Here is a 26,160-nt window from a genome sequence, read left to right on the forward strand (position 1 = left end):
ATTGATCTCAAGATGTGTGAAAAATTCACCAGATAACCCCCTACTTTTAGAAGGGAAGAAGGAAGAATCACAGTCTAGGGGTGGGTACAAAGGTAGACACTTTGATCTGATCCCAGCAAGGCTTTGTACCATGACTGCAAAACCAAAAGGCACCAAGCTGGAGACTCTGGCTCTAAAAACAAAAAGAATGCCTCTAGTCAACCTGCAGTAAGTGCAGTTGCCAATCTCCAGATGTGATCAGAGGTGTGACCTGACCATGTGACCCTACAGAGGCAACATTAGTCACTGAGGGTGGGGTAGAATTATCCAGTGCAAGTAACATGCAAAAATACAGACAGTGCCCTTGGATTAATGGGGAGACAGTGGAAGCACTGATGGACACAGGAGCTAGTGTTACTATGGTAACTCAGCACTTCGTTCACTCAAATCAGTTCCTGGTAGGGAAGTCATATCCTGTCACCAATGCTGACAGTGAGACAAAGTTCCATCCCATGGCTATGGTAACTTTTGATGGGGGGGGGGGCAGGGGAGTAGTAGGGCAAAAAGAAGTGGTTGTGTCCTCATCCATCCCAGTAGATTGCTTGCTTGGAAATCACCTGGAGCATTTCCCCTGGGTTGATGTAGAACTGAAGATCTCTGAGTGGGCATGTATCAAGACAAGGGCACAAAGCAAACTTCATGGAGAAAAAGGAGAGCTGGATCCTGAAATAGTGGCCAGCCTCCCAAGAGAAAAGACAAGAAGACTGGGGGACCAGCTTCAAAGCAGATCCCAAATCAGGATCCCTCTTTCTAGCAAGAGGAGCCAACCTTCTTGGAGGGAACTGAGCCTAAAGAGCTTGCGCCCTACCACCCAGAGCTCTTGGGCCCAGGGGGACCCTCCAGGGAAGATCTGTGCCGGACCTGCCCCACTCTTGAAGGCCTGAGGCAGCACTTTGCACAGGACGATTTAGAGAATGTCAGTGGTACCCACAGAGTTTATTGAGAGGAGGTGCTCCTGTACACTGAGGCCAGAGACCTCAAACCTGGTGCAACCAGGAGGATGGTAGTGCCCCAGCAGTTCAGGGAATTTCTCCTCACTCTAGCCATTGACATTCCCCTAGCTAGGCATCTGGGCCAAAATAGAACTTGGAGTAGGTTAGTTAACCACTTTTATTGTCCAGGAATGTCCCAAAAAGTGATGGACGTTTGTCAGTCCTGCCCCACCTGCCAGGCCAGTGGCAAAGCAGGTGGGCAGTTAAAGGCCCCCTTAATGCCACTACCTGTGGTTGGGGTAGTTTTTGAAAGGGTAGGGATCAACATTGTTTCACCCTTTACCCTCAAACAGCATCAGGACACAGATACCTACTAGTCATAGTGGATCATGCCACTAGATATCCTGAGGCTATACCTCTTAGGAGTATTACTGCACCTGCAGTTGCCAAAGCCCTCCTGGGTATCTTCACCAGGGTGGTAGTTTCGGAGAGAGGTTCAAACATCATCTCTGCATACTTAAAACACACGTGGAAGGTATGTAGGGTGACCTATAAGTTCACCACCCCCTACCATCCTCAAATAAATGGGCTGGGTAAAAGATTTAACCCGACCCTAAAAGGCATGATTGGAGGACTCCCTGAAAAACTCAGAAGGAGATGGGATGTCCTGCTTCCTTGCATGCTGTTTGCCTACAGGGAAGTGGCACAAAAGGGAGTAGGTTTCTCTCCATTTGAACTTTTGTTTTGGCACCCTGTTAGGTGACCTCTAAGTCTTGTTAGAGAAGGCTGGGAGAAGCCTCTCAAAGAGCCCAAGACATTGTGGACTATGTGCTTGGTCTACTTTCAAGAATGGCTAAGTACATGGAGAAAGCCAGCAAAACTCTTCAGGCCAGCCAGGAGCTGCAAAAGCTCTGGTATGACCAGAAAGCTGCTATGATGGAGTTCCAACGAGGGCAGAACGTTTTTGTGTTGGAGCCTGTTGCTCCAAGGGCCCTCCAGGACAAATGGTCTGGGCCCTGTCCCATACTTGAAAGAAAAGGAGAGGTCCATTATCTAGTTGATCTATGGAGTTGCAAAAACCCCAAAATAATTATACATTTCAACCACCTAAAACCCTTTTATGACAGAGCTGATGTGGCCATGCTCATGGTTACAGATGAGGGACAGGAAGATGAGAGTGAGCCTTTCACTGCCTGATCTCCTCTCCAGCAACCCCCAAGATGGTTCTGTCGATGGAATGGTCTTATCAGATTCCCTCACAGAGCAACAGCAAACGAATTGCAGTGAAGTCCTCAACCAGTATGCTGGATTATTCTCTCTTACCCCAGGAAAATCAAACTGGTGTACCCATGATGTGGACACTGGTGACAGCCTGCCTGTCAAGAACAAGATTTACAGTCAGATCATGTCAGAGAGAGTATTCAAGCAGAAGTTAAAAAAATGCTGGATTTGCGTGTCATTAAACCCTCTGAGAGTCCCTTGGCTAGCCCAGTAGTTTTAGTCCTCAAACCTCACTCCAAAGGAGAGAAAAGAGAGAAAAGGGAAATGAGGTTTTGTGTGGACGTCAGGGGCCTCAACTCTGTGACAAAAACTGATTCACACCCAACTCCAAGAGCTGATGAGCTCAAAGACAGATTAGGAGCAGCGACCTATCTGAGTACCATTGATTTAACATCCGGGTACTGGTAGATTGGTCTGACCCCAGGAGCAAAAGAGAGGTCAGTATTTTCTACTCTTAGTAGGCATTATCAGTTCACTTTTATGCCCTTTGGATTAAAGAATGCACTTGCCACCTTCCAGAGGTTGGCAAAGCAAGTCCTTGCTAGACTGGAATATTTTAGTGCAGCTTATCTGGATGGCATAGCTCTCTAAAGTTCCACCTGGCAGGATCACCTGATCCACCTAGGGAAGGTTCTTGAGGCTCTGCAGAAGGCAGGCCTCAATATCAAGGCCAGTAAGTGCCTGTTAGGGCAGGGGAAAGTTGTTTACTTGGGCCACCTGGTTGGTGGAGGCTATGTATAATTCCACCATTCTGGCCTGGGAAGCTCCCACAACACAGACACAGGTCAGGGCATTCCTTGGCTTGTCTGGGTACTATAGGAAATTTGTGAAGGACTATAGTTGCTCCCCTCATCGAGCTAACCTCCAGGAAAATTCCCAAAAAGGTTAACTGGATAGTGAGTTGTCAAAAGGCCTTTGACACTCTGAAGAATGCTATGTGCTCTGCTCCAGTCTTACAAGCACCAGATTACTCCAGACAATTCATAGTTGGGACAAATGCTTCTGAAATGGGGACAGGAGCGGTCCTTTCCAAGAAAAAATATGATGGACATGACCAGCCAGTTGCATTTTTGAGCAAGAAACTACTTCCTAGGCAAAACAATTGGAGTGCCATAGAGAGGAAGCCTTTGCTGTGGTTTGGGCCCTGAAGAAGCTGAGGCCATACCTGTTTGGCTCTCACTTAATAGTTCAGACTGACCACAGGCCTCTCTGACATGGCTGCAACAGATGAAGGGTGAAAACACCAAACTGCTTAGGTGGTCCATTTCACTACTGGGAATGGACTTTCAAGTGGAGCACCGACCTGGTACTGCCCATGCCAATGCAGATGACCTTTCCAGGTTCTTCCACTTGGATGATGAAGACTCACTAGGGAAAGGGTATTCTCATCCTCTTTCGTTTGGGGGGTGGGAGTAGTGTGTGAAAAGGCCTCTTTGTGACATGGTTACTCCTCACGTTTTGCCTGATGTATGGTGTAGCCTAGAAATTGTAGTGCCCAGGGCCCCTGCTAACTCTGGGCCAGAGCTCTTTCCCTAAAACTGTTGTGATGCATTGGCACAATTGGATACACCTTTAGCTACCACTGTAAGTCCCTAGTAAAAGGTACTTGGGTACTGACGGTATGGGGTACTAAGGATAGGCTTCTGAGGGCAGCAGCACTGATTGTGCCACGCTCTAGGGCCATGCATACAGATGCACCCAGCACTGCCATTGCAGGCTGGGTGTCCTGGTGCAAGCCTAAAGCACAAATTTGACATGGCACACTGCCTGTCTGCCCTGTCCACCATACACTATGGATAAGACACCCCTCTGGCAGGCCTTCCAACCCTAAGGCAGGGTGCACCATATTATATGTGAGGGCATAGCAGCTTGAGTATTATGACACCACTGCGTCCCTGCCAAACCTGGGACATGGTTAGTTAACAGAGCAGCCGTTTTAATACATATGCTGGGCCCAGGTCAATACAAGTTTCCCAGCTACACGATGGCCACTCTGAACCCTGGGTTGTTTGGTACCGAACAACTCAAAATGATAAATCCAAACTGGTGCCAGTATTGGATTTATCCCTAAATGTACTCATGGGTCACCTTAGAGGTGCCCCCTGCAAAGGCTAACTACCCTGGCATGGTTGCTGACTGGTCCTGTCCAGCCTGCTGCCGCCAGACACCCAAACTACAAACCTTGGGGGAGAGAGCCGTCTCTCTGGTTTGTAGAACAAAGCCCTTCCTAGGTGGAGGTGCCAACACCCCCTCCCTCAGGAATGTGCACTGCCCTGGTGGCCAGTTTCAAAGGGCTAACCGCCTTTGAAACTCAATCCCCAGGCCTGCTGCTAGCTAGATGGTGGAAGTAACAGCGGGAAACTCAAACAAAGAGTAGGACGAGTGGCCCCACCTGACATGCACCACCTCTAGGGTGTTGCCTGTGTGGTGGGCACTCATTTCATTTTCCTTCATCTTGGATGGAAGGAAAATAACCAATCGGGGACAGGGAAGTGACCCTTCCCATAGGAAGTGGTCACTTTAGTCGGTGTAGCCACCCTAAGGTAGATGGCCCATCGGTCACTACCAGGGTTGGACCACGAGGACAAACCCTGCTAGTGTGCCAGGTTTGGTGACAGTGCACCCTCCAGTGGTCAAACCGTACAAATACCCTGGGTATTGGTCAGCTAACGTCAGACACTGAGAAAACCAGCCCGCCCAGGCCTGAAAAAAGACCAGGAGGAAGCCCCAGTCGAGGGACTTCAGCAACACCGCAGACCTCCCGTCAGAGTGCCCCTGTTGTCCTGCAAATGACCCTTAAAACAGTGTACCTCCTGCTTCTGTGAAAATTCTTGCGCACAGCTCCTGGCTCACCAATTTGCTCTGCACCTGGCCATCCTGTGCCCTGCACCGAAGAACCTGCTGTGCTATAAGGGTCCCCCACCCCTTGTGACTGTGACACTTCAAGTGGACCCCAAGGAAACATTTCTGTGTGCAGTGCTTTTCCAATTAGTCTCCCCCAGTGGCCTTGCACCAGCTCCAGTGACCTTTCATCGCTGCTCCCGCCGGAACACGGAGCCGCCAAAACTTCTCCAGCTGGCACAGTGTGCCCACCGACGACCTCGTCCAAACTGCAAAATAAGAACTTAGTAAACCAACTGTACGATTTTATATGTATTTTTAAAGTTGATCTTCCATTGATACCTATGGTGCGTAATTGCACACAAAAATACTATTTTGATTACACTTCAAAAATTAATCTCTCAAAAAGTACTTAACCAATCTTGATAATCTTGACAATTATATATAAATCTGAAGTAATTTTATAATTTGGTCTCGGGTTATTCCTTTGAGTGTGTGAGTTGCAAGATTGATGCTGTGAGAGCAATATATTTTTTTCACTTCTCAAAGATTGGCCTAACTGCTCGACCACGGTACCTTAAAAATTTGAGCATTAGGTTTTTTCCCCTGTAAACCAAAGTGTGGTTGCCTTGACCCGCTTCAGTATGCTTAGCTTTGCACAATACATAGAGGGCCAGCCTCCTACAGGCCTTATACTAGTTTTCCTTATCTTCTTGTAGGACAGCCTGCACTGTTGCACCTCAACAGCATTACACGGGTTGTTTTTTAAAACAGTCATTCAGTTTTTGCGAGCCCAACTTTGTTACATCCAACCAACATGCATGTTTTTCCCTTCTATGACCCTTGGGAGCTGTCACAAATTTCTTCATTACAGCACACAAGAAGTTATACCATAACAATCTAACTTGAGCATTAGCAGAATCATTGAGACAGTTAGTATCGGCCAAATTGATGCTATAAATCACCTAATAAACATGCAGGGTTAATATTGTCTCACGTTAGAATCAGTCCTGTATTCTTATTGATATTATTTGCAGAGCCCTGCTTACAAAATTCTGGTAATGCTTTCACGTACATATGTATACAGAAAGAGCATTATGATCACTAAAGCAGTTTGCCTGAATTGTAAATTCAGATTTCATTGTACTGATATCTCTTGGTAACGGAACATAATCAATGTAGAAGGTGGTCCTATCGTTAACATACATTTTGAAGCCAAATATCAGGTTTTATGTAACTATGATATCATTTCATGCTTTTTCTTGTGACTTGTGAGTAAAATGTCCTGACTATTTAGACCAAGTATCCAACACACCTCACCTGTTTGAGCAGAACGGAGGTGTGCATGAAAATGCCCCACCTACTTAATTAACATATTATCCACATTTGCTTCAAAACAGTTCTCTAACAATTTTTAAAACTGTTTTTTATTTCTAAATTACATGAATATAAAAAGTAGTATGAAAATTACCCACCAATATGTACACATAGTGATTGGAAATTAGCATGGCCTGGGTGTATCCAAAGTACTTTGCCAGGAAACAAGACTGACCAAAATCAGCAGGTTCTCCATCAAGCACCCTGCTGTAGATGGAATCAATGGGGTATCATATGACGTGACGGAATAACCATTTACATGAGAAGTCTGAGACGTCCAAGTTTCTTAAAAAAAAAAAATGCCACTAGATAGGAAATAAACAGTTGAGGATGAAGAAGGTCAACCCTTACCAGTACATGAAACAGCTGCTGGTTTCCTTTTTACCGTTCTGTCGACCAATAATTGAAACAAAATTTCCAAAGTCAAGTAGGGTGGCCCAACCTCCTCCAGGCTCGGACTGGTGCAGGCGGGCCTGGCCTTGGCCTGCCACAGCCTGTGTGCGTCCCGCACAGTGTTTAAAAAGAATATGCTTTTTTGATCAAGTTTATGGACCACAACGCCTACATATTATTCAGTTTTGAATTTAATCTAGCCACTTTCCATTAAACAAATTTACTAGAATCATTATGGACGGTGGTCACAAAGTAGATTATGGATTATTGGCTGCTCAGTTTTAGGATTATAACGTTTCTGAGTTGAGCGCAATATATTCTCGATCCAGATTTGAATAAGTAGCTCAACACTGGGAATGGAACAATCATGGGATAAACAAACATGTAGCCAATCTTAAATTATCCTGGGCGCACAAAGGTGTAAAATTTGTATTAGAGATTTTATTGTCAGTCCACATGCTCTAAACCCTCAAAAGCAGTAAACCTATTTAAAGTTAGGATGTTACAAATTGAGTGGCAGGTTGCAATTGAAAGGGAATATATCTAGGTACATATATCTGGATATAATTAGCTGACTTATGTAGACTAAAAGGTGGGCCTTCGATCATGCTCTGAAGTAGAGGAGAGCACTTTACACCTGCTGAACAAATTAATTACAATGCAATCACCCACCCCCTTCTTGCAACCTCTTCTATCTCAATGAACACTCCTAATCATAATTATCTCATCACGTAAATGGGGCATATTGCCAAGATGCCTAGCAAACCAATGAGTTATCTTGTTCTTAAGTTGGCAGTACTCTTCTTTTTAGACAGGTGCCATGGAGTCACATCTCTAAGTATAATCGCAAAGTGTGTAGCTTCCGGTGGAATTTGAAGAAAGCCCAGCAGCAATTCAGGGTTTACGTGCACAGCAGCAATGTCAAAGTTAGTTATGTCTTACAGTGCTGTATCTTATCTAGAGTTGCCCATGGGCAATCTGTACTGTGACTTGCTCTTGTGGCAGGAACCGGTCCTGCTTTTGGCGCTGAATATTCCAGCATAAGCTTTGGGCTCCCCAGATCATCCATGGCGCTGTCTTTGCTGTGCTCTAATTTCGAGGACTTGCCAAAAGCAGTCAGCTTTGTTAAGCAGTTCTCTACCTCATTGAGCTTTGCCATTTTGTAGCCAGATATACTCTTTACATAGCTTGCAGCTAGTGTTAACCTACTGCATACGTGTTGGGTGATTTGACATATTTTGCTGTAGAATCCTTTTGTTATTGTCTGCCACAATGGTAATAAGGCAGGAAGAAAAAATGTTGAAGATTTACGTGTTTTTTTTGCCTTCTGCTGTGTTGACCGCCTTATATCCCTTTTCTTCTCAGCAGCTGGTGAGCCAGTGGGGTCTTTGCTAGGAGGTGTTGGTATATCTGATTTAGTTATCAGGGGTTCAATATGTAGAAAGGCTTTAGGAGAAGCATTCACACTTTTGGCTACATTCTTTGTTCTTACACCAGAGCCTGGAAGCTGGGATTTCTTTATTGGTGTTTGAACCCTTGTCAAAATACATTAAGTGGCCCCAATCTTTGCTCAACAGTCACAATCTCAATGTCTCACTCGCATGGCACTAGATAGAAAATGAACAATTGAGGATGAAGAATGTCAGTGCTTGCCAGTACATGAAACAACTGCTTATTTCCATTTTCCCGTTTTGTCGACCAATAATTGTAACTGAATTTCCAAAGTTAAGTAGGGTGGCTCACCCTCCTCAGGTCTCTGACTTGTACAGGTTGGCCTGGCCTTTGGCTGGGCACAGCCTCCGTGCGCCCTGCACAGTTTGTAAAAAGAATATTCTTTATAACACTGATCAATGTTGCTAGGAGTTTCCTGGCTCCTCCTTGGTACAGACTGGTAACTGGAAACCTTTGTAATCAAGTGCGCATCCCGCACATAGCAGAGGAAGAATGCACTGATCACACCAAACACATGTACAAGGTCGTTCCTGCCTTCTCTCCCCACCCACCAGTGCAGAGTAGTAACTACAGTTCTCTTTAATCAAGTTTACGTCCTGGAGCAGGTCATTTTCTAATACTTTTATTATTCTATTGGATGACAAATTTATTTTACATAACTGTTCGCATCAAAATCTTGTTAATGGGGTATTCTTCACATCTGGGCCCAATACAGATGCTTCTCTCTGCCTCACCTTAGTATCAAAATTTGGAAAGCTAAAGGTTTGTTGTAAAAAAAATTTTTTTTTTTTTTATAACATGTTTTGTTTGTTTTGTTGTAAATGCCACATACATCTTGGACACCATGGCTGACATTAAACTGTTAAACACTTAGCAGGAAAGTTTAATAATAAAATAATAAACAGAAAGATCAAAATATGCCTGCCCCCCTGTCATCCCCACCGCCCCTTTCCCAGAATGTTCAGGTGTCCACAACCAGGCAGGTCGGTCGTCCATGCAATTGATTGGCACCAGAACTATACCTCTGTACTCAGTGCATCTCTTACATATTTTGCAGGTGTTTATGGGTGTCGCTTTGCGCTTTATATACCACTACCTCTATCCTCATAAAGTGATCCAGTCCCTTTTCCACCCCATCAAGGGGGGGGGGGGGGGGAAATCGCCGCCCTCCGCTCATTGGCACTATTGCACTTTGCTAGTGTGAAACCCAGATAAAGCAAGGTCAATTTGTACCTATTCCCACTAAGGTCATCTGTGAGATGGAGGGTGATACTGGGATCTCTCTGGACCTGCCAAGACAGGACACCACTCATGCACGTCAATACCCCCTGCAAAAATGTGTCTCAGTCGGGGCAGCTCCAGACAGTATGTTAAAAGGTGCCCTACATCTGTCGTTGTTGGACTCTCGCTCCTAAGCAAGACTGCTGGTTTAGGGATGACAGCAATTCTATTTGTAGGCTACTGAGTCATTCCTACAACAAGTTGCAACTGTCGGCCCAACCCTCCCGGCTCACAAGCAGTACCTCACCCGAACTCATAAAGCAAAGGTGATTTCTGGCAGCCTTACGCATTGGCGCTAGATAAGACTTCTCAAGAAGGAAGTCATGTTGGAACAAAAGTTACCCTTTTCTTACTTTAGCAACATGTCTCATACACACAAAGGCAATGAAGGAAACGCAAGAGAGTTTTCAATATATTTATTAAAAAGACTGCAATCTACGATAAAATGCATGTGCTGCAATGATTAGGATAATCAACAGTAAAAGAAGCAGAATTGTGAAGCTGAGAGTTGTGAATATAAAACCCCGACGATCTTACAATACACATGAGATATAAAATTCCTTGCATAGAAAACCTAATCTCTACCCTAATGAGAACTAGGTGTGATAAACCTAATCTGCCAGTACCATGTCTGTGAGAAGCACCCCCCAACCCTTGTTACCTTGGAATGAGGTCTCTAGGTCAGACTCTTTGGGGACACAAAGACTGAGTCCTGCAGCAAGGTGACATGCAACATAGATGGCATCTGGAAAGAACCCCTCTAATAACCTTGTCCGTGTGAGCTGTATTTATACAGATCATGTAGGATCCCTGATGCAGGTATGTTCCTAAACCACTGATAACGAGGCAGACTTGTGACAATAATAACAAAAACAATCCCCAAAAAGTGCACATTAGGTTCCTATCACACGAGTGAGAAAGGGACATGATGACAATACCTACTTACATCACTGATCATTACTCTGATAATGACATCTTCTCAGAGTTGCACTGATAATGTGATAATGCAAATCAAAACATTTCTTATAAAATATAAACAATGGCAGCCTGCTAGAAGAAATAATAAAATAAATGAAATAAAACAGAGCAAGCTAAGTAGGTTAAAGATGTAGTCAACATCAGTGGCAGTCAGGGAAGTTGCCCATTGAATCCAACGTGAATGTAATGCTTCAGCGTTAGGAATGCTGGCTTTGGTGACAGCCTCTAAGGCTGGCACCGGGGTAACAACAATAACGCGTTTCCTTTGGGCAAGTGGCCTCTCCTTTATGACAGCCATCTGTTCAGCAGTCAGAATGTTTTCTGTGGGTGCAAAATGTTGTTCTGTATTTGAGTATAAATGTGTTTTTTATGCTGTGGGCACTGTGTTGCCCCCAATTATTCTGATGACCAAATTTGTTTTGTTGTCACATGTGTGTAAGTGTTTTGCTTCTAGCATGTCTTGCTGCAATCCTCTGAGGATGCGCGTGTGTTCAACTGTCCAGTGTCTGCTTGAGAAATCTGTGTGAATTAAATCATAAGGTGGTTTGATGCCTTGTGCATAACCTGGAATGTAAGTTCTGCCAAAGTTAAAGAAACCTAGCAATGACTGCATTTTCTTGATGGTATTTGGTGGTTGAAGTTAAGCACATTTTCTAAAAAGTGCTAGGCCAGTTTCTTACCCTCTTCTGATAGCTCGTATCCCAGGAACAATACACTGAGAAAGGCTATTTTAGTTTTTTTCAAATTGAATTTGTAGCCAAGGGCTACAAACCCTAAAATGATCTGATCGACCCTGGCAAGATGAATGTTGAGGTCGTCATCTGTGAGATAGATGTCGTCCACATAGGGCAACGCCTCTAGATCAATATCATGCAATATTGATGTTACATAGGCTGAGAACAACCCTGGGCTGTTAATCTAGCCCTGCGGCAAACGTCCCAAAAGTTTTTGTGAACCAAATGAGAATGCAATTGGGTCCCGACTTTCATGGGATAAGTTTTGTCAGAAGAAACTGTTGGAAATATCCAAGGATGCTTTTTATTTTTTACGCACAATGTTGTTAATTAGTGCGGTGCTGTGTGAATTTTGTATTGCATATGTGCGTGTGTAGTTGTTGAATTGTCTGTAATCTAAGACTATTCTATATGAATGATCTGGATTTGCAACGGTAAATGAAGGGTTATTCATAGCAGAGACACAGGGCTCTGTTACTTCCTGGCACTCAAACTGAGTGAGAATCTCTCTCACTGGAGCTTTAGCCTTTAGTTTAACTGGACAATGGGGATGAGGCTGAGGTGTAGACTTGCTAGACATTATATAGTAGGGGGAATCCTTATCCCACCCTACATAGTTGCGGTATAGTGCAGGTGCCTGCGCCAAAGCCCATTCAACAGCATAGGCTTCTTTTTCCGCGTCCAGAATAAGATCTGAAAATGAAGGCAAAATTACATCTTCCCCATGTGGGAGCTTGCAGACGTACTCGGGTGGCCAGTCTCTTTCTGCCAATAGGATATCACAATTGAGTTCTTCCCAAAACAATTACACTAATAGTGTGCTCTATGTCTTCCCTCAATGTGGATATTTAAATCATAAACCCTGTCGGGTGGGAGAACACACCCATACGCAGTTTCAACTACAAGAAAGTTGTTAGTTGTTGTCACATCCAGGTGATGTCAGACTCTGGCAACATATTGTGACTTCTGCTGCGCTGTCCAACATGGTTTGCTGGCATCTTTTATTGAAATTGCTGCCACCTTTTTCTTTTTAAATTGTGGCTTTTGTTGTGTAGCTTTGTCTTCTTTCTTGTCTGAAAACTGCTGTTAGTCTTTCTTCTGTTTCACGTAGTCAGTCCATTGCTCTGACCGGCCCACTCTCTCACTCCGTCTATCTGGTGTGTGAATGAATGAGACGGACGTGTATCAGTACATCTGTCAGGAGCCTTTAAAGTCACTTTATTTCTGAGATTATATCTCCTTTCAGAGCTCTCTGGATGCAGAGTCTGCTCTGACTCTCTGACTTCTTCTGTATTAATTAATTAATTAATTAATTTCTTTTAAATTTTGATTTTGTTTATCCCAGCGTTTTTTAGAACCCTCTTGTCCTTGCTTAGTACCATTCTTAGGGGTGGCACTCTGAATTTCAGGCTTCTCCGGCTTGACTCCCAAACTATCCTGTCCTGTACTAGTATAGATTTTGGAAATAAATTTCTGTAGTTGACGCTACTGTTCCAACTGTGGAATCTCCCGAAGCAGCTGGTGTATAGGCAACGCTACCGCTTCCCCTTTAATGTTACTTAGTTTTATTGAGGAGACTGTGTGGAAGTTACACATCAGTTTCATCCTCAAATCCAGGGCTGGAGCAGCCCTGTGCTCATTTTGAATTTGTTTGGACACTTGCGGTAGTTGACAGGTGTTTTGGTACCATGCATGGTAGTGTAAATTGCAGTGAAGACTGTACCCCATTTGGTGCAGTTGTTCACTGAGGGAACCATTCCGAATGGCAAGCACATTGAAAGAATTTGATGTTTATGTTGGGCTCCCATATGGGGAAAGAAACAGTGCTTCCAGCTGGTTTGGTTTTTTTGCAATCCATAACGGAATTTTCTCACGTTGCGTGGGCGCCTTGCCCATGATAGAATGTACTGTTTGTTGGTTAATCCCAGTAACAGCCAATTGGTACCAGCTGGTGCAGCACATGCTGGGGCGGTATTCAAAGTTTGCATAGTGAATTGCACCAGTCGTCTCTAAAGTTGTAGTGCTCATTATAAAGTGCGTGTACATTATCTATTTGAATTGCCTGTACGGCAGGATGTGGTGTGTATGTGGCAAACATGGGCCACGTTGGGCCGTCATTACTTAAAGGACCTAGTATTACATGTGGTAGGGCACCATTGTACCAAATTTGAAAGTGGTATCTCTAGATATCGGTAAGCTTGGTACTGGTGCTGTACGTTTACTATTATTTATGTGTGAAATGTATTTGTTGTGTCATCTTCATAGGAAAGGTGACTCACACTTCATGACCTTCCACTATAAATCTGAGATCCCCGCCCCTGTCTGTTAAGCCATGGGCTGCTAAGTATTGTTTTAACATGTGTCTAACATTTTCTGAAATGTTTATGGCGTTAGCCATGTTTAGTAGTGGGTACAGAGAAGGAACACCAGATGGGGAAAAAATCCCTTTAGGTGTTCCAAGCTTGAACAACTTACAACCAACCTACAACCTAGTTAGGTACTCCCTATTCCACTGAGAAATACCTCTGCATCTTGCTTGTCCATGGATCGATTGGAGCCCTGCCAGATTGAAGTGGATCTGTTGCAGAGCTTTGCCAGGGTCTTTGGGGCTTACCCTTCTGCTGTCTCCAAGGTGAGTGAGAATCCATACTCAGAGGAGTGTGAGGTTGGACCTGGATCCGTCATCCTTCCACTGTAAGAACTCCTCCGGGGAATCAACTTGTTGTGGTAGATTATTTTCATTTTAGCTGGAAAGAGGAGCATATATTGTATGTTCAGTTCACATGGCACTTGAAAGGACTGATGCTGTTGTTGCACTAAAGGGTTGGAGTACTAAAAAAACATTATTGTATGGGATTGGTACTGGAGTTTGCCGTGGAGCCGAGCATGTTTAAGGATGGTGTCATGGTCCAAATAACTAAAGAGCTTTGCAATGACTGGGTGGGGTCTGGCCCCCGGGGAGGGCAACTCACCAATGCCTAGTGCACCTGCTCGATCACAGAACCTGGAGAGAGGGACTCCCGGGGCATAATCTCACATAGTCACATGTATAGGAAGCATTTAGTAGAGGAACCCTCAAACCCCTTAGATGAAACTGAGGATATTGCGACACCCCCTGCTCTCTGCATCCTCCACCCGTGCCACCAGTTCCTGGGTTACAGAGGTGAGTTTGGACACTGTTTGATGCAGGGATGCTACTGAGCCCACAACCCCTGAGAACCGGGTCTCTACCTCCACGATCTGCTCCACTGCATTACGTTAGTTCTGGCAGAACAAGGTGACCTTCAAGCCCACCGCACCTATCTTGGTTTCCAGGGCATCCTGTGACTGCGTGATAGCTGCCAAAAAAGATGCATTGTCTGGGAGCAAGTGGGGCTGACCCTCCGTCCCCCCATGCTAGGCATATTTGTCCAGGGTGCTTTGTTTAGTACCTGAGGGTGCTTTATCCTTGGCCATTGTACATTGTCGTTAGCGGGATCCTCCCACATCAGTCAAAGGTTTCCACTCACAATGCGACCCACCAGACCCCCACTTCATTCACTATGGGGCGACAAGAGCGCTTGGACCTCAAGTTGCAGGCTATACCAAAGGGAACGGTTCAAAGCCAGTCGTCAAGCACAGCTTGCGGAACCCAGTGTCTGCTGGAGCTGAGAAGGCACCCCAGGACCACCCAGCCCCAGGACCACACCAATGCAGAACCTGGTAATGTCGCCACTGCTCTGTACTTCCTCAGGTGATGTTGCCCTGTCAAGTCCCAGAGGACAGGATCACAAGTCTCTGCACAGCTGTGCCCGTCTGATGGTGACTTTCGCCATTCCCACAGCGAGCCATGTCTCCACCAGGCCCCAAGGGGAACAAAGCAGAGTGCACTGTAACCTGCGGCGTCTGGAGGCCCCCTCAGTCACACCACACAAAGGAGTCACCACAGCTCAGGGCTTTACATTCAAAACGGGCCCCTTGCCCTGCCTCCGACGAGGCCAGTCACCCCCATCACCTTACCCAGGGCACCTGCCCGCCGCAACGAGTGTCTCACCCACAGCATCCCCGAGGGCCAGCTGCAAAAGAGAAATCAGTGGGGACCTAGGGCACAAGTCTCTATTGCAACTCCACGCCCATCTGCACCATTACTCCTGTGAGGCCCGTCGCCTCCTCACCTCTGCTGCCAGGCACAATCCTGGGAGGGGACCCCTCCATCCGTGGGCCCTCCGTCCATCACCACCGCTTGCCTTGGGTTCTGTTCCTGTGATCTGGCTCCTTCGAAAGGTGCCAAATCCAACCCCGGCTGCCAGGATCTCAGGACGGTCTATATCTCACTCATGAAATTGCAGGGATCTTCAGCAGCAAGCTAATGCAGTCCTTCTCCCGCAGGGATCTTCCAGGCTCGCCCTCCAGCTGCTGGGCCCCTAGGAGCCAGGGACTATATTACCCTACACCACCCCTCATGTCTCTCATGCAGCCGCCAGGAAACCTAGCGGCCACGCCCAGCCTTAGCAGTAGGCCGCTCCTCTTAGCAGCACTTTATGGGGTGCCCACACTCCAGAGGTGCACCCTCCGTACATTCCAGGTCGCCCAAGCCACAAGAAACAGGATAGTTAAGCCTCTGGGGTCTCCTGATTCAGGATTTTGCCGGATTAGATGGCTTCTATGATTGGCATCCAAACCACAGCCCCTATTGTAAATTTTTTTGACATTGTGAGCGTTATAATGTTTCTGACAATGTTGGGCTTCTTAATTTGTAGGAGTTCATCATCACATCTATTTTACCTTCCCTATGCAGACCTGAAATACCCCTAATATTGTTTCTTTCATTTAAATGAAAGTATGAGTACTAGAAACCACAGTAGTGCAGTGGGGGATGGCATTTTAATGTTGAGTCAGATCTAATTTGAGACAGTGGTGGCTTACAGACAGGGAGGGTGCTTGTAAAAAATATTTAACATTCAATTTAAAAGGCTCTTTTTCTGAGAATGAGCTTTATAACATAATTATGAGGAATTCCACTTCTTTCAGCAACCATGCTGAGGGAGGTATACTGTCCCATGCACTATACTCTAGCACCATGACCCAATAGAGAACATGTAAATTCTCATTAGAAGTGTTTTGATCTTAAAAAGAAGATCAATCCAGAGGGGGCTGAAAATATACAGGATTTAAATTGGGGTTAAACAGTATGAGAAGAAGCAACAGTGATCCACTTAGCTTTGATTTCCAATTCATATATTGAACGGCCTGTATTCAGATCCCTGCTGAGCCAAATGGAGCTGAAGGAAGGGATATACTATGGATTAATTATAGACATTCTGGATAATTTGAAATCTAAAATGATTAGCTGAGGTTAATATTCTGTTATACAAGTACTCTTGCACCTGGAGGAGGATTCTTGGTTCAGAAATTATAGAAGTATTTTGTCTCATACTGGTTAGTAGTACCTATTTTATCAACTGCTGAAGGATGAAGGTCTAAATGGATGTCCAGTGGTTCGTTCCTAGAGCAGGACTCGTCCCAATTATTGTCTGCACTGGGCACGAATTCTCAGAAACATCTTTATCAGATGAAGAGCGATAATGGAAGTAGGATTATCCATTGCAGGGATGTGGAATTTAATAAAATATCTACATGTCCATGGGACAGGTTGCTTCATAAATCTTCTTGTCCTGTAAATAAATCTATTTGCCCTTTTAGTGCCATGTAGTGTGGGTACAAATTCTGGCACTCATCTCATTAAATAGCAGCTCTGATTATGCCAGGGGTAATACTATAGGAGGGCTTTAATACTAGCAATTTACTTATTATGCCGCCTTTCCACAGATCTAAATACTGGGGCCGGATGTAGCAGTAAGCAATAGTTTAAAGGTTGGAATGCACTTTTGAGTCTGTGCAAACTTACTAACTAGCATGTTTGGAAATTGACTCCTGACCAGGGCAGAAGTAAAGCCTCTTCTATGGTTGGGAAAGTGAACTAGTAAAGGCTCAATAGATTTTCACATGAGTAAATCTATACATGCATATTTGCTTGTACTAAAATACAGTCCACAAATACTTTCTAGTAGTACGATTTTCTAGTCTGCTTCTGTAAATTCCTGTGAGTTTATCAAATGCGTTAACCTGCACTAATGCCATGGGTGCACTCTTGTGACTTTCTTTAAGAATCTGGCCCCTAATTATGGCCTGGTATTAACAAACACCCTTTATTTTATTAAAATTCTAGCTCTCTCTCTCTATCCATCTATTGACTGGTTTCACTGTGAATGATAGCAATCCGGGGTTCCAGTAAAAAAAAGACAAAAAAAACAAGCAAAATAGAGTGTACACAAGTTTGCAAAGTTTAATAAGAGGCTATGTAAAAAAACTCCCAGAATGCTCTCTGATTAAATGCACATTTTTGAAGAAGCTTGAAAGCATGATTAATGATCATTTGCTTTCAAAATAAAATGTTCACAAAAAAATTCAACTAGGAAAGAAATGCTTTTCTAAACTACAGTGAAATTTTAAGTACCATTTCTTTGAAGCATTATTTAGTAAAAGTGATGCATGGGAGTATTTCCCAAAAATATTCATAATGAAAAATCAGTGTGCCCAGTTTCAACATGATTACAGGAAACATTAAAATAAACAAGCATTTGCAAACTTTTGTACACTCAATTTTTTTTTTTTTTGAGCCACAATCACTAGTGCTGTACGAGCTTATGTTTATTTACAGCGCTCATCCTAATAATAAAGGTTGTGCTTTAGTTAACCATAAATATAAGTTGGAACAGCTTGAACATATGGATGTAAATATTACCTCAACTGCAGACAATTTCCTTCCATGCTCAATAATGTGGTACTGTACACTGGCAGCCAAAGGGGTTGTTCTGCAGGGGGTTGGGCCGACTTGTCCCCAGGACAAAGTAAACATGAAATCTTGTTGTCCTTGACCTTAAACAATATGTCCTGGGCGTCATGCTATAGAAATCCACACCCCTGCCATTGTGGGATGTTTGCTAATATTCATGAATACAAGTTCAGCATCCCAGAATACATTAGGAAGCAAGAGGCACCAAGGTGCAAGTCGTTAGCATAATCAGCCTTCAATGTTATGAAGGTAAGAATGGTCTTTCGTTTTTTCTTTGATACCCGAGGTAAGGTAGGATGCGTCTCAGTGTTCCCATTGTATAGAAGGTGCTTCTCTTAATTAACATGTGGGATCATTTATAGGTCTGAGTCCATAGTCATTTACTTCAGACAGTGTTAAAGCTTCAAGTTCGTTGAACTATATTGTTGTGGGCTGGTGATTGTGCCACGGTGTTGAGTTTTAGGTGGTTTGTCATCATCCATTTTTCAATAGCACAGACAGTTGTCGAGTCTAGATGTGTTTAGATCATTGGGATTTTCCAATATTGGAATTAATTGCATCGTGTCTGCTTAGTTGTAGCACGTGAGGTATGGTAAAGGGGTAATGCAGAGTTTGAAAGGAAGCAGAGGTGAATGGTGGCATAGTTACCAAGGTTTGTCTGTGAAACATAGGAGGCAGTTAACTTGAACAGTATTTCCTCAGATACCAAGTTTTTTTGAGTGTTAAGTACTTGCAGCACATTTAAATAATTTAAAGCCAGTAGTGGAGTAAGGTTTTCAACACAGATACATTTATAGAAACGTTTTTTGGTTAAGAAAATGTAGTTAAATGCTTAGGAGTTTTTATTTCTTTATATTAATTGTTAGTTAAATTCTGCTTCTGTACTTGATTAAATAATCGTCTTTTTTATATTATAGATCATCCAGATGTTGCATCAGTTTTCACTTTGAGCCTTAAACAAGAGGAAAATCAATACTACATACAAGATCAGGATTTGACTGGAGTAGAAAGTATTGACAGCCCCTCAAGTGAGTATATGTAGGATATTTCTAGCTCAGGTTTTCGAATGATAAATTTACAAAACGCTTAGTGTTGCTGCGTTACCATTGTGTATGACTCTCTGTTTCTCTTGTTTACTGGTAAATATAATACCTCAGTTCATTTTGTGTTCATTTGTCCTGTTAAGTATGTGGGATCTTTATTTCATTATTTCATGTCATAAACATGTATTTGCAACCCAGTGTCACTTTCCTATGGTTTTATTCAAAAGCATTTTCCAAAATCATTTCATTGATTGCACAGCACTCACAGCACTGCAGAAGTCCAAAGCTTATCATTAATATCTGGGCAGGTTATGGTGCAGTTTTGTTAAAGCAGTTTCACAACTGCCACAACATTTTTAACAAATTACATACACCGATCACTTCCTCATAGAATTATGTGCTGATCATGTGTGCTTTGTGTTTTAAACTTTGAATCTCAAAATCCTTTTCGGCAAGACAGAATTGGTTTCCTTTCTTCATAATGTAGCTGCTGATTTGTTTCCCTACGGGCTTAAATGTTGACACATCAAATAAAAGCAAAATATAAATATATAAATTGCATATAAGTGCAATCAGATAAACTGAAGGACACAAAGTATGTGCTTGCTACCCAGTTTGCATCATTAGTTCTACCTGGTATCGTGAAAAAATGTTGATACACTTTAAGACATGCACTACCACATCCAGGCATTCGCTAAGCTCCTTTATCTCCAGGCAAAAAAATAAATAATAAGTGGACTCCTCTGATATAGTGCAGCACATCCTATACATTTCTGTTGTATATTTATGCTCACTTTGGTACACGTTTTGATCTAGTTTTTATTTGACATTGGTCATAAAACTCCACATACTATGCCCTAGACAAGAAAAGCAAAATTAATTTCAACATATTGATTACACTAGTTTTTGTTACTGACACTTAAACTCCAAAAGCAACCCAGGAGTATGCTTGCTTATATGTTGTTTTCAAAATGAAGTTCTTGGCTATTCTTTAAAAGAGCATTATGTGTTGCATGTTTCTGTGACACCAATAGTACCCTAATTAGTTTATTAAAAAAAAAGTTATTTTGTATTTAGGACATAGGTATGCTACAACGAGTTAGTAACAAAAGGCCCTTTGCCACAGTTTAGATTTCTTTAGCAACCGAGAGTATCCAGACAGCAAAAATAATAGAAGTACCAGCCTGGCCTCATTTCACCATATTCATAGGTATGGTAACTTGACCCCCACATGCCCTGTTGTGCCTCCTCTCTTAATGAAATTGCAGTAAGTGACCCGGTGGAATCACAGGAAGAAGACACTGATGTTAGAAAATGAATAAAATAACTTTAAAATTTCACAGAAATGAATGGTATTACATGGGGATCACAGTTGCAACCCCTGTTGACTTCTGAATGACATACCTGTCATCAGTTACTATGCCATAAATGTCTTGCATTTGTTTCTTGCTGGTTCCTATGAGTGTGAGTGGCGTGTAAAAGCAACTTTTTGTCACTACGCGATGTCTCTTCTGAAAGCTGTCTCTCCCCAGAGTTCTTGTCAAGATAAAAGTGTCTAGTAAATATGTATGAACCACTTTACTAATGTCAGAGATTGGAACATTTTTAAAATCCATAATTGTATCTTTTCCAATCCACTTGGTTTCACTGGAACTGGTCTGCTAACCTTTTGGTAACAAAGTTATTCCTCTCTTAGGACATTGGTTGGAAAAAGCTAAACAAAGACCAATTATTTTCAAATACTTCTTTGGTTTTTATAGTACTTAGTCTTTTTAACGTGTATCGTTCCAGTCCTCACTGTGTTGGTAAACACTCACTGAGTTATCCAAACACCATCGGACCAAGCACTCTACAAGGACCTGTCCCTGCAGTGTTCTCATCTATTTCAGAGGTGTATGTGTGAGTGTGTGTTGATACATTGAGCAAGGTTAGTGATAAGGAATACTTACCCAGAACATGTTGCATATGAACACTGTGTTTTTTAAAAAAAACATTACCCATTTATTTTTCATAGATAGTAAGAAGGTCAATGGGGAGGAGCCTTCAAAGCAGATAAACAATTGTTATTGCCCTTTTTCCCCTTCAGTAAAAGAACAAACTTTTAGGACGCAATATTATCTCTTGTAAAAAGTGCACCAAGATCTTGTATGTGAGCAGAATTATTTAGTGATTATGACTTTGTTAAAAATTCGAATGATGGACACTCTTTACTGTCAGTCTTTGCATTAGTCAGCAGATTTGCCCAGTAGTCCGTTCCTGAGAGAAATAAATGTAGACTATTAACCTTACTGTAAAGTCTTACAGCTTAATGTGTAGTTAGGCACCTCTCACTTAATTGTTTGACTTTCAATTATTTAATAAAATGAACATTCCTTTATTAGAAGTGAAACTATTTTAAAAAGCCCTTTTATCATTTCTGTCCTCTGTAACTTATCACCTTCCTATCACCAGTTTAAGTATTCACTTTCATCGCCCACCCTTGCTTTCTGAAACTCTCCAAGTTAACTCTCATCTGCTCTGTCCACTTCTTTATGAAAAATGTAAATATTGGATTTTGTTTCTGTTTTTCTAAACATTTACAAGCATTCCTTTGTTTGGACATATGCAGATTCTGTTAGGTAATAGATTAGAAAACACTCTATTTTGAAAGATAAGCTTGATGCTGATATCTTCCATTGTATGAAATAAGCTTCACATATCTCACCCGAAGTGAGGATGTGGTTAATACAGATAATGTATGATTTGTATTCCTATTTGCTAACCTTACACTTAACATGTTCTGATATTTAGCTGCACCTCTTTTTCTCTTCATCAGCACAGGAGCCCCCTTGAGTTCCCTTTGACTAATGTATGTGATCTGCTATGTCACATCAAGAAAGATGCACTGAAATCTCTGATCCAAAAAAAGGTTGTTTGCAATAATATAAACATCATGGTAGTTTAATGTCATAGTTGGTATTTTTTAAAGAGGTGCATACAATGAGCAGACTGCATTTTTAGTTGAGGAGTAACTGCATTGTGGACAAATACAACACAAATCGTCTGAATTTGAACTTAGGTTATGCTGTGTTTCTGTTGAGGTCTGTCTGTTTTGTGTTTGTGAGTTGTCCCTAATTTCCTTTTTTTCTACAGCGGTGTGGGTGTGGTGTCTGTGTGTGTTTCCTCATGATCTCAGAACATTGGACAGGGTAGGAAATTTGAATAAGCCACAAAAGCACAATTGCAACAAGTGGTTTCCATAAGCTGCTTTCCGGAATTGGATCGTGGATAAGCTTATATTCAGAAGAGATCAATGATAACTGTTGTACCACTGAATACATTTACATTAAATACATTTAAATTGAGTAAAGTGGCTAGTAGTTCATTTGAGGATGGTAGGGACGGCTGGCTTCATGGAGCCAGACCAGGATGACAATATTGAGAGTTTGGGTATGTAAGTGGTAGAAATTACACAAACATATTTGAAGGTGGTAGACAAAACTCTAAAAGTCAAATATCCGTACGCTATTTATTTTTGGACTGCTAGGCATAGAACCTCTAAAGTCCCAAAATAATTAATTTGAACAAAAGAATTTGAAAAAAAAAATAGTTTGGTGGGCTGTACCTCCGCCTTCTTAAAGAACTCAGTTGTGAAAGTGGATAATGTATTTTTGTGGCAAAATGTCCACAAGTTTGTGCTCAGAGCATGGATTTTCAGTCTGGTAAAACTGCAGGCTTCGAACTTTGAAAAAAGAATGGTGACTCTATGCGGCAGTGCAGACAAAGGAACTGTACCTTGTTGTGTCTCTTTGTGGATTGAAGACAATGGATCGCTTTGAAGCTGTCATTTTGGCAACCCTTCTCTTCACTTTTCAGTCAACAAAGGTTATCACCACCCAACTCATAGAAGATAATTTCTTTACCTGGTAGCTCATCATATGTTCACTCCTTTGTCATAGAAGAATTGTCAAGACATGACAAATGTTGCCACAGAAGGTAAAAACGTCTGCAACATTATGGCTGAGCATTTTATATCTGTCTGCATCCGCAGTATAGCAATTTGATCTGCTTCACACGGCGACTCAAAAGCCAGTTGAGGAAGGGTTTCCCATTGAAGACCAGTGTTGCTTAGTTGTTCAAACCAGCCTGTCCCACCCTTTTATTCCACACTACATACATGACAATATCTTGCAACTGTGGCAATTTTGTTTTTAAAATGAGGATGCTGCATCGAAAAATGAGTGATCTTTTTCACAGGTCCTCAACAGGTTGTCTTCAAAATGCTGCCTTGAGTATTGATGATTTGGATGAGTCAGTCTGTAGAGACTGTAAACATTCCTACCTGTAACTCCATGATACAGACCCACTGGTCATTTTGAGCCCTAAGAACAACTGGCTTGTCAGTTTTTGCATTACCAAGAATGTAAAAGACTCCCAGAGGTAGCAAGGTCGGCATTGTTTATGAGTAAGTTGAAGAGGAGGAAAAGATGGGGAAAAGCACGGATACAGTGTCCTTACAGAAATTCAAATGATTGTTCTGTTAACTAGGATTAATTTTTCAGTCCTTTTCCAGAAATTCTTAATCCTGCCATCAGTCCATCACAGTGCTGCCTCTCACTCTGGTCGAAACAGCAGGCTCTGTCTGCAAAGTAAATAGATTGCATACATCCCCCCCCCACACACACACACACACACACGAATGACTATTCACTCCTATTTATTGATCTCAGTCCGTTTCTATTTTTCCCAAAGCAACAACTATACTGACCTGATGCAGCATCACTATTCATACGTACGTAAAACTTTGAAAACTTGAAGAAAATATGAGCATGAGCACTATAAGGTATTAGATATGCTACAATCTTTATAAAAGTGCCGTAATGACTCCAGTCAGTCTTTTTAGGTTTTGCACAAGAAACCCTTAAATAAAACATTTGATATTTGCCATATCACAGATGCATTCTAAAATAAACTATGGGTGGTATATGGGTTAATGGAACATTTCCTGTTGTGCAGTTGCTCTTTAACTGCTGCATGTTGTAATTAAGGTATAACTTGTAAATTAGTTTCAATATGATAATGTCTTTCTTGTATGTGTGTTTATCTTCCTTTCCCTCACACTTGTTCTTTTCTTCTACTTTTCTGTCCCTTTCGGATGCCACACTTATCAGTATTGTCTTCTTCACTCTCGTCCTGTTTGCATTCTCCACTGATTTCACCATCTCTCACCTTTTTAGGTCTCACCTTCAAAAAACCCCAAAATGAACAGACACTACTAAACAAGGATTGGATGCCACTCATTACCTGCCATTGGTCGTCTTCCTTGTCACTCTCATTTCTTTATTTTTTTCGTTTGCGAGCAGCAACAACTGGTTACATTTTGCTAGAGAAACACACTTGCACACACCACACCCACTTCGTCTGCCACCAACCCCTCACTGTTGCTCTTTATTATAGTGGTCGTATTTAATCATACTCAATTTGTCGCTTAGTTGTGCAGTGCAGCAGTGCTTATTCAAACACCCAGTTTGTTTTCTTTGCTGTTGTGTTCTTTTACTGCTGCTGTTAAAGCCCGACGTGCGGGACATCAGTGTTCCAAGCCTCATTTCAGACAGCCACACAGGATACAATGCAGCGCACTGAGAAGAACAAAAAAAATTGTAGGAAGGAATTCTTGAGTGAATCATAACCACTGTGTTTTGTTTTTCTCAGTTGCATCCTAAGCATTATGGGCGTTCCAGGGGCGAATTTCATGCATCACCAATTCTGCCCAGCATTGTCAGATTTTCAGATGCCTTAACTTGGCGTGAGACAGTCTCATGTCTTGTTTCATGTGGCCTGCCCGGTCATTGTGCCAGCTTTGCCCACTGGTGAATCAAATATTTGTCTACTGGTTGTTGCAGCTCATGCCTTAAGGAAGACAAAATGCCCCCCTCCTATTGGTAGTCTTGAGGTTGGCATCACATAAAGTGCCAGGGTCTCATTGTTTCTCTTAGAAATCTTTAGAGCAATGATTTATTTGTAGTGATTGTCCGATCTCTTGTGCTTTGTTGAAGGGGAGCATATGTTTTCATGCTCCTTTACAAGGGAGTCACTAACTAGAAATGTGACTCCCAGGTCTTCAGAATTGACCACTGATGCACTGAGAGAGACTTGTCTCCCTCTCTGTGTGTGTGCCACTTGGGGACTTGGACCACTCTAGACTTCCTTACCCTATGCATAGGTACATCTTCCTGCCAGATGCCACAGACTGACTCCAGTCATGTGACATCATAAGTTCTGAAGCTGCACCTCAGTGATGAGGCCTTAGTCTGTCATAACATTCTGTGGCTGCCTATGTTCCCTTATGAGGGTGACCTGGCCTTATTTGCCTATGGTTGGTGTCTTGCCTACAGTGGCACAGTGAATGAAAAAACATGGACTGGCATTCGATCTAGCACAATTGCCAATTGCTCAGATTAATTCAAGCCTTTCTTCTATCATTTTGTTATTTTTTGCATGTTGGGAGTGAGTGTTCTGTGGGTGCCAAGCAGCACAACTCTGACACTATATTTTTATGCCTACCTGTTCGTACTGGTTTGTAAGAGAAAATGCCCACAAATACAGCAATACTGCAGAAGTCGAAGAATGCCTGCAGGAAACCGTAAGGTGTGCTACATCGCTACAATTTACTAACAGTGCTGTATCTCTCATATTGGATACTGTATTCAGTTCTAAATGTCACGCCTGGAGCATTGTGACTAACTTCAAAAGTCAGTAATCTTCGACTCCACCCTTTCCTTTGAAACTTACGTTGATGCTGGTACGAAGAGACCTGTTGTGCGTCATGAGGAACGTTCTATCTGTACTCCTCCGGCACATATGATCAGTGTTTGTCCATGCAGTGATAATGAGACTCTCTGGTTTGTGCACCAGCATCTGCCTGGACATTCCCACAAAACTGTCTTAAAATTGGAAGGAGCCCTCAACGTGCAGTCAGATGTGACTGAAAGGCT

General features: G+C 42.7%; 1 protein-coding gene across 3 annotated transcripts in view; it reads left to right on the forward strand.

The window, feature by feature from the left end:
• The window catches only part of LOC138265789 (zinc finger protein 25-like), a 176,445-nt gene that overhangs the window by 77,397 nt on the left and 72,888 nt on the right, over positions 1-26,160 (forward strand). For all 3 annotated transcript variants that reach the window (XM_069213822.1, XM_069213836.1, XM_069213827.1), the window contains exon 5: positions 19,061-19,171. In XM_069213822.1, coding sequence (XP_069069923.1) covers positions 19,061-19,171 — 111 coding nt within the window. The remainder of the gene's footprint in view (positions 1-19,060; positions 19,172-26,160) is intronic.

The sequence above is a fragment of the Pleurodeles waltl genome, chromosome 2_1 (genome assembly GCF_031143425.1).
Source record: "Pleurodeles waltl isolate 20211129_DDA chromosome 2_1, aPleWal1.hap1.20221129, whole genome shotgun sequence".
In the NCBI taxonomy this organism is placed as follows: domain Eukaryota; kingdom Metazoa; phylum Chordata; class Amphibia; order Caudata; family Salamandridae; genus Pleurodeles; species Pleurodeles waltl.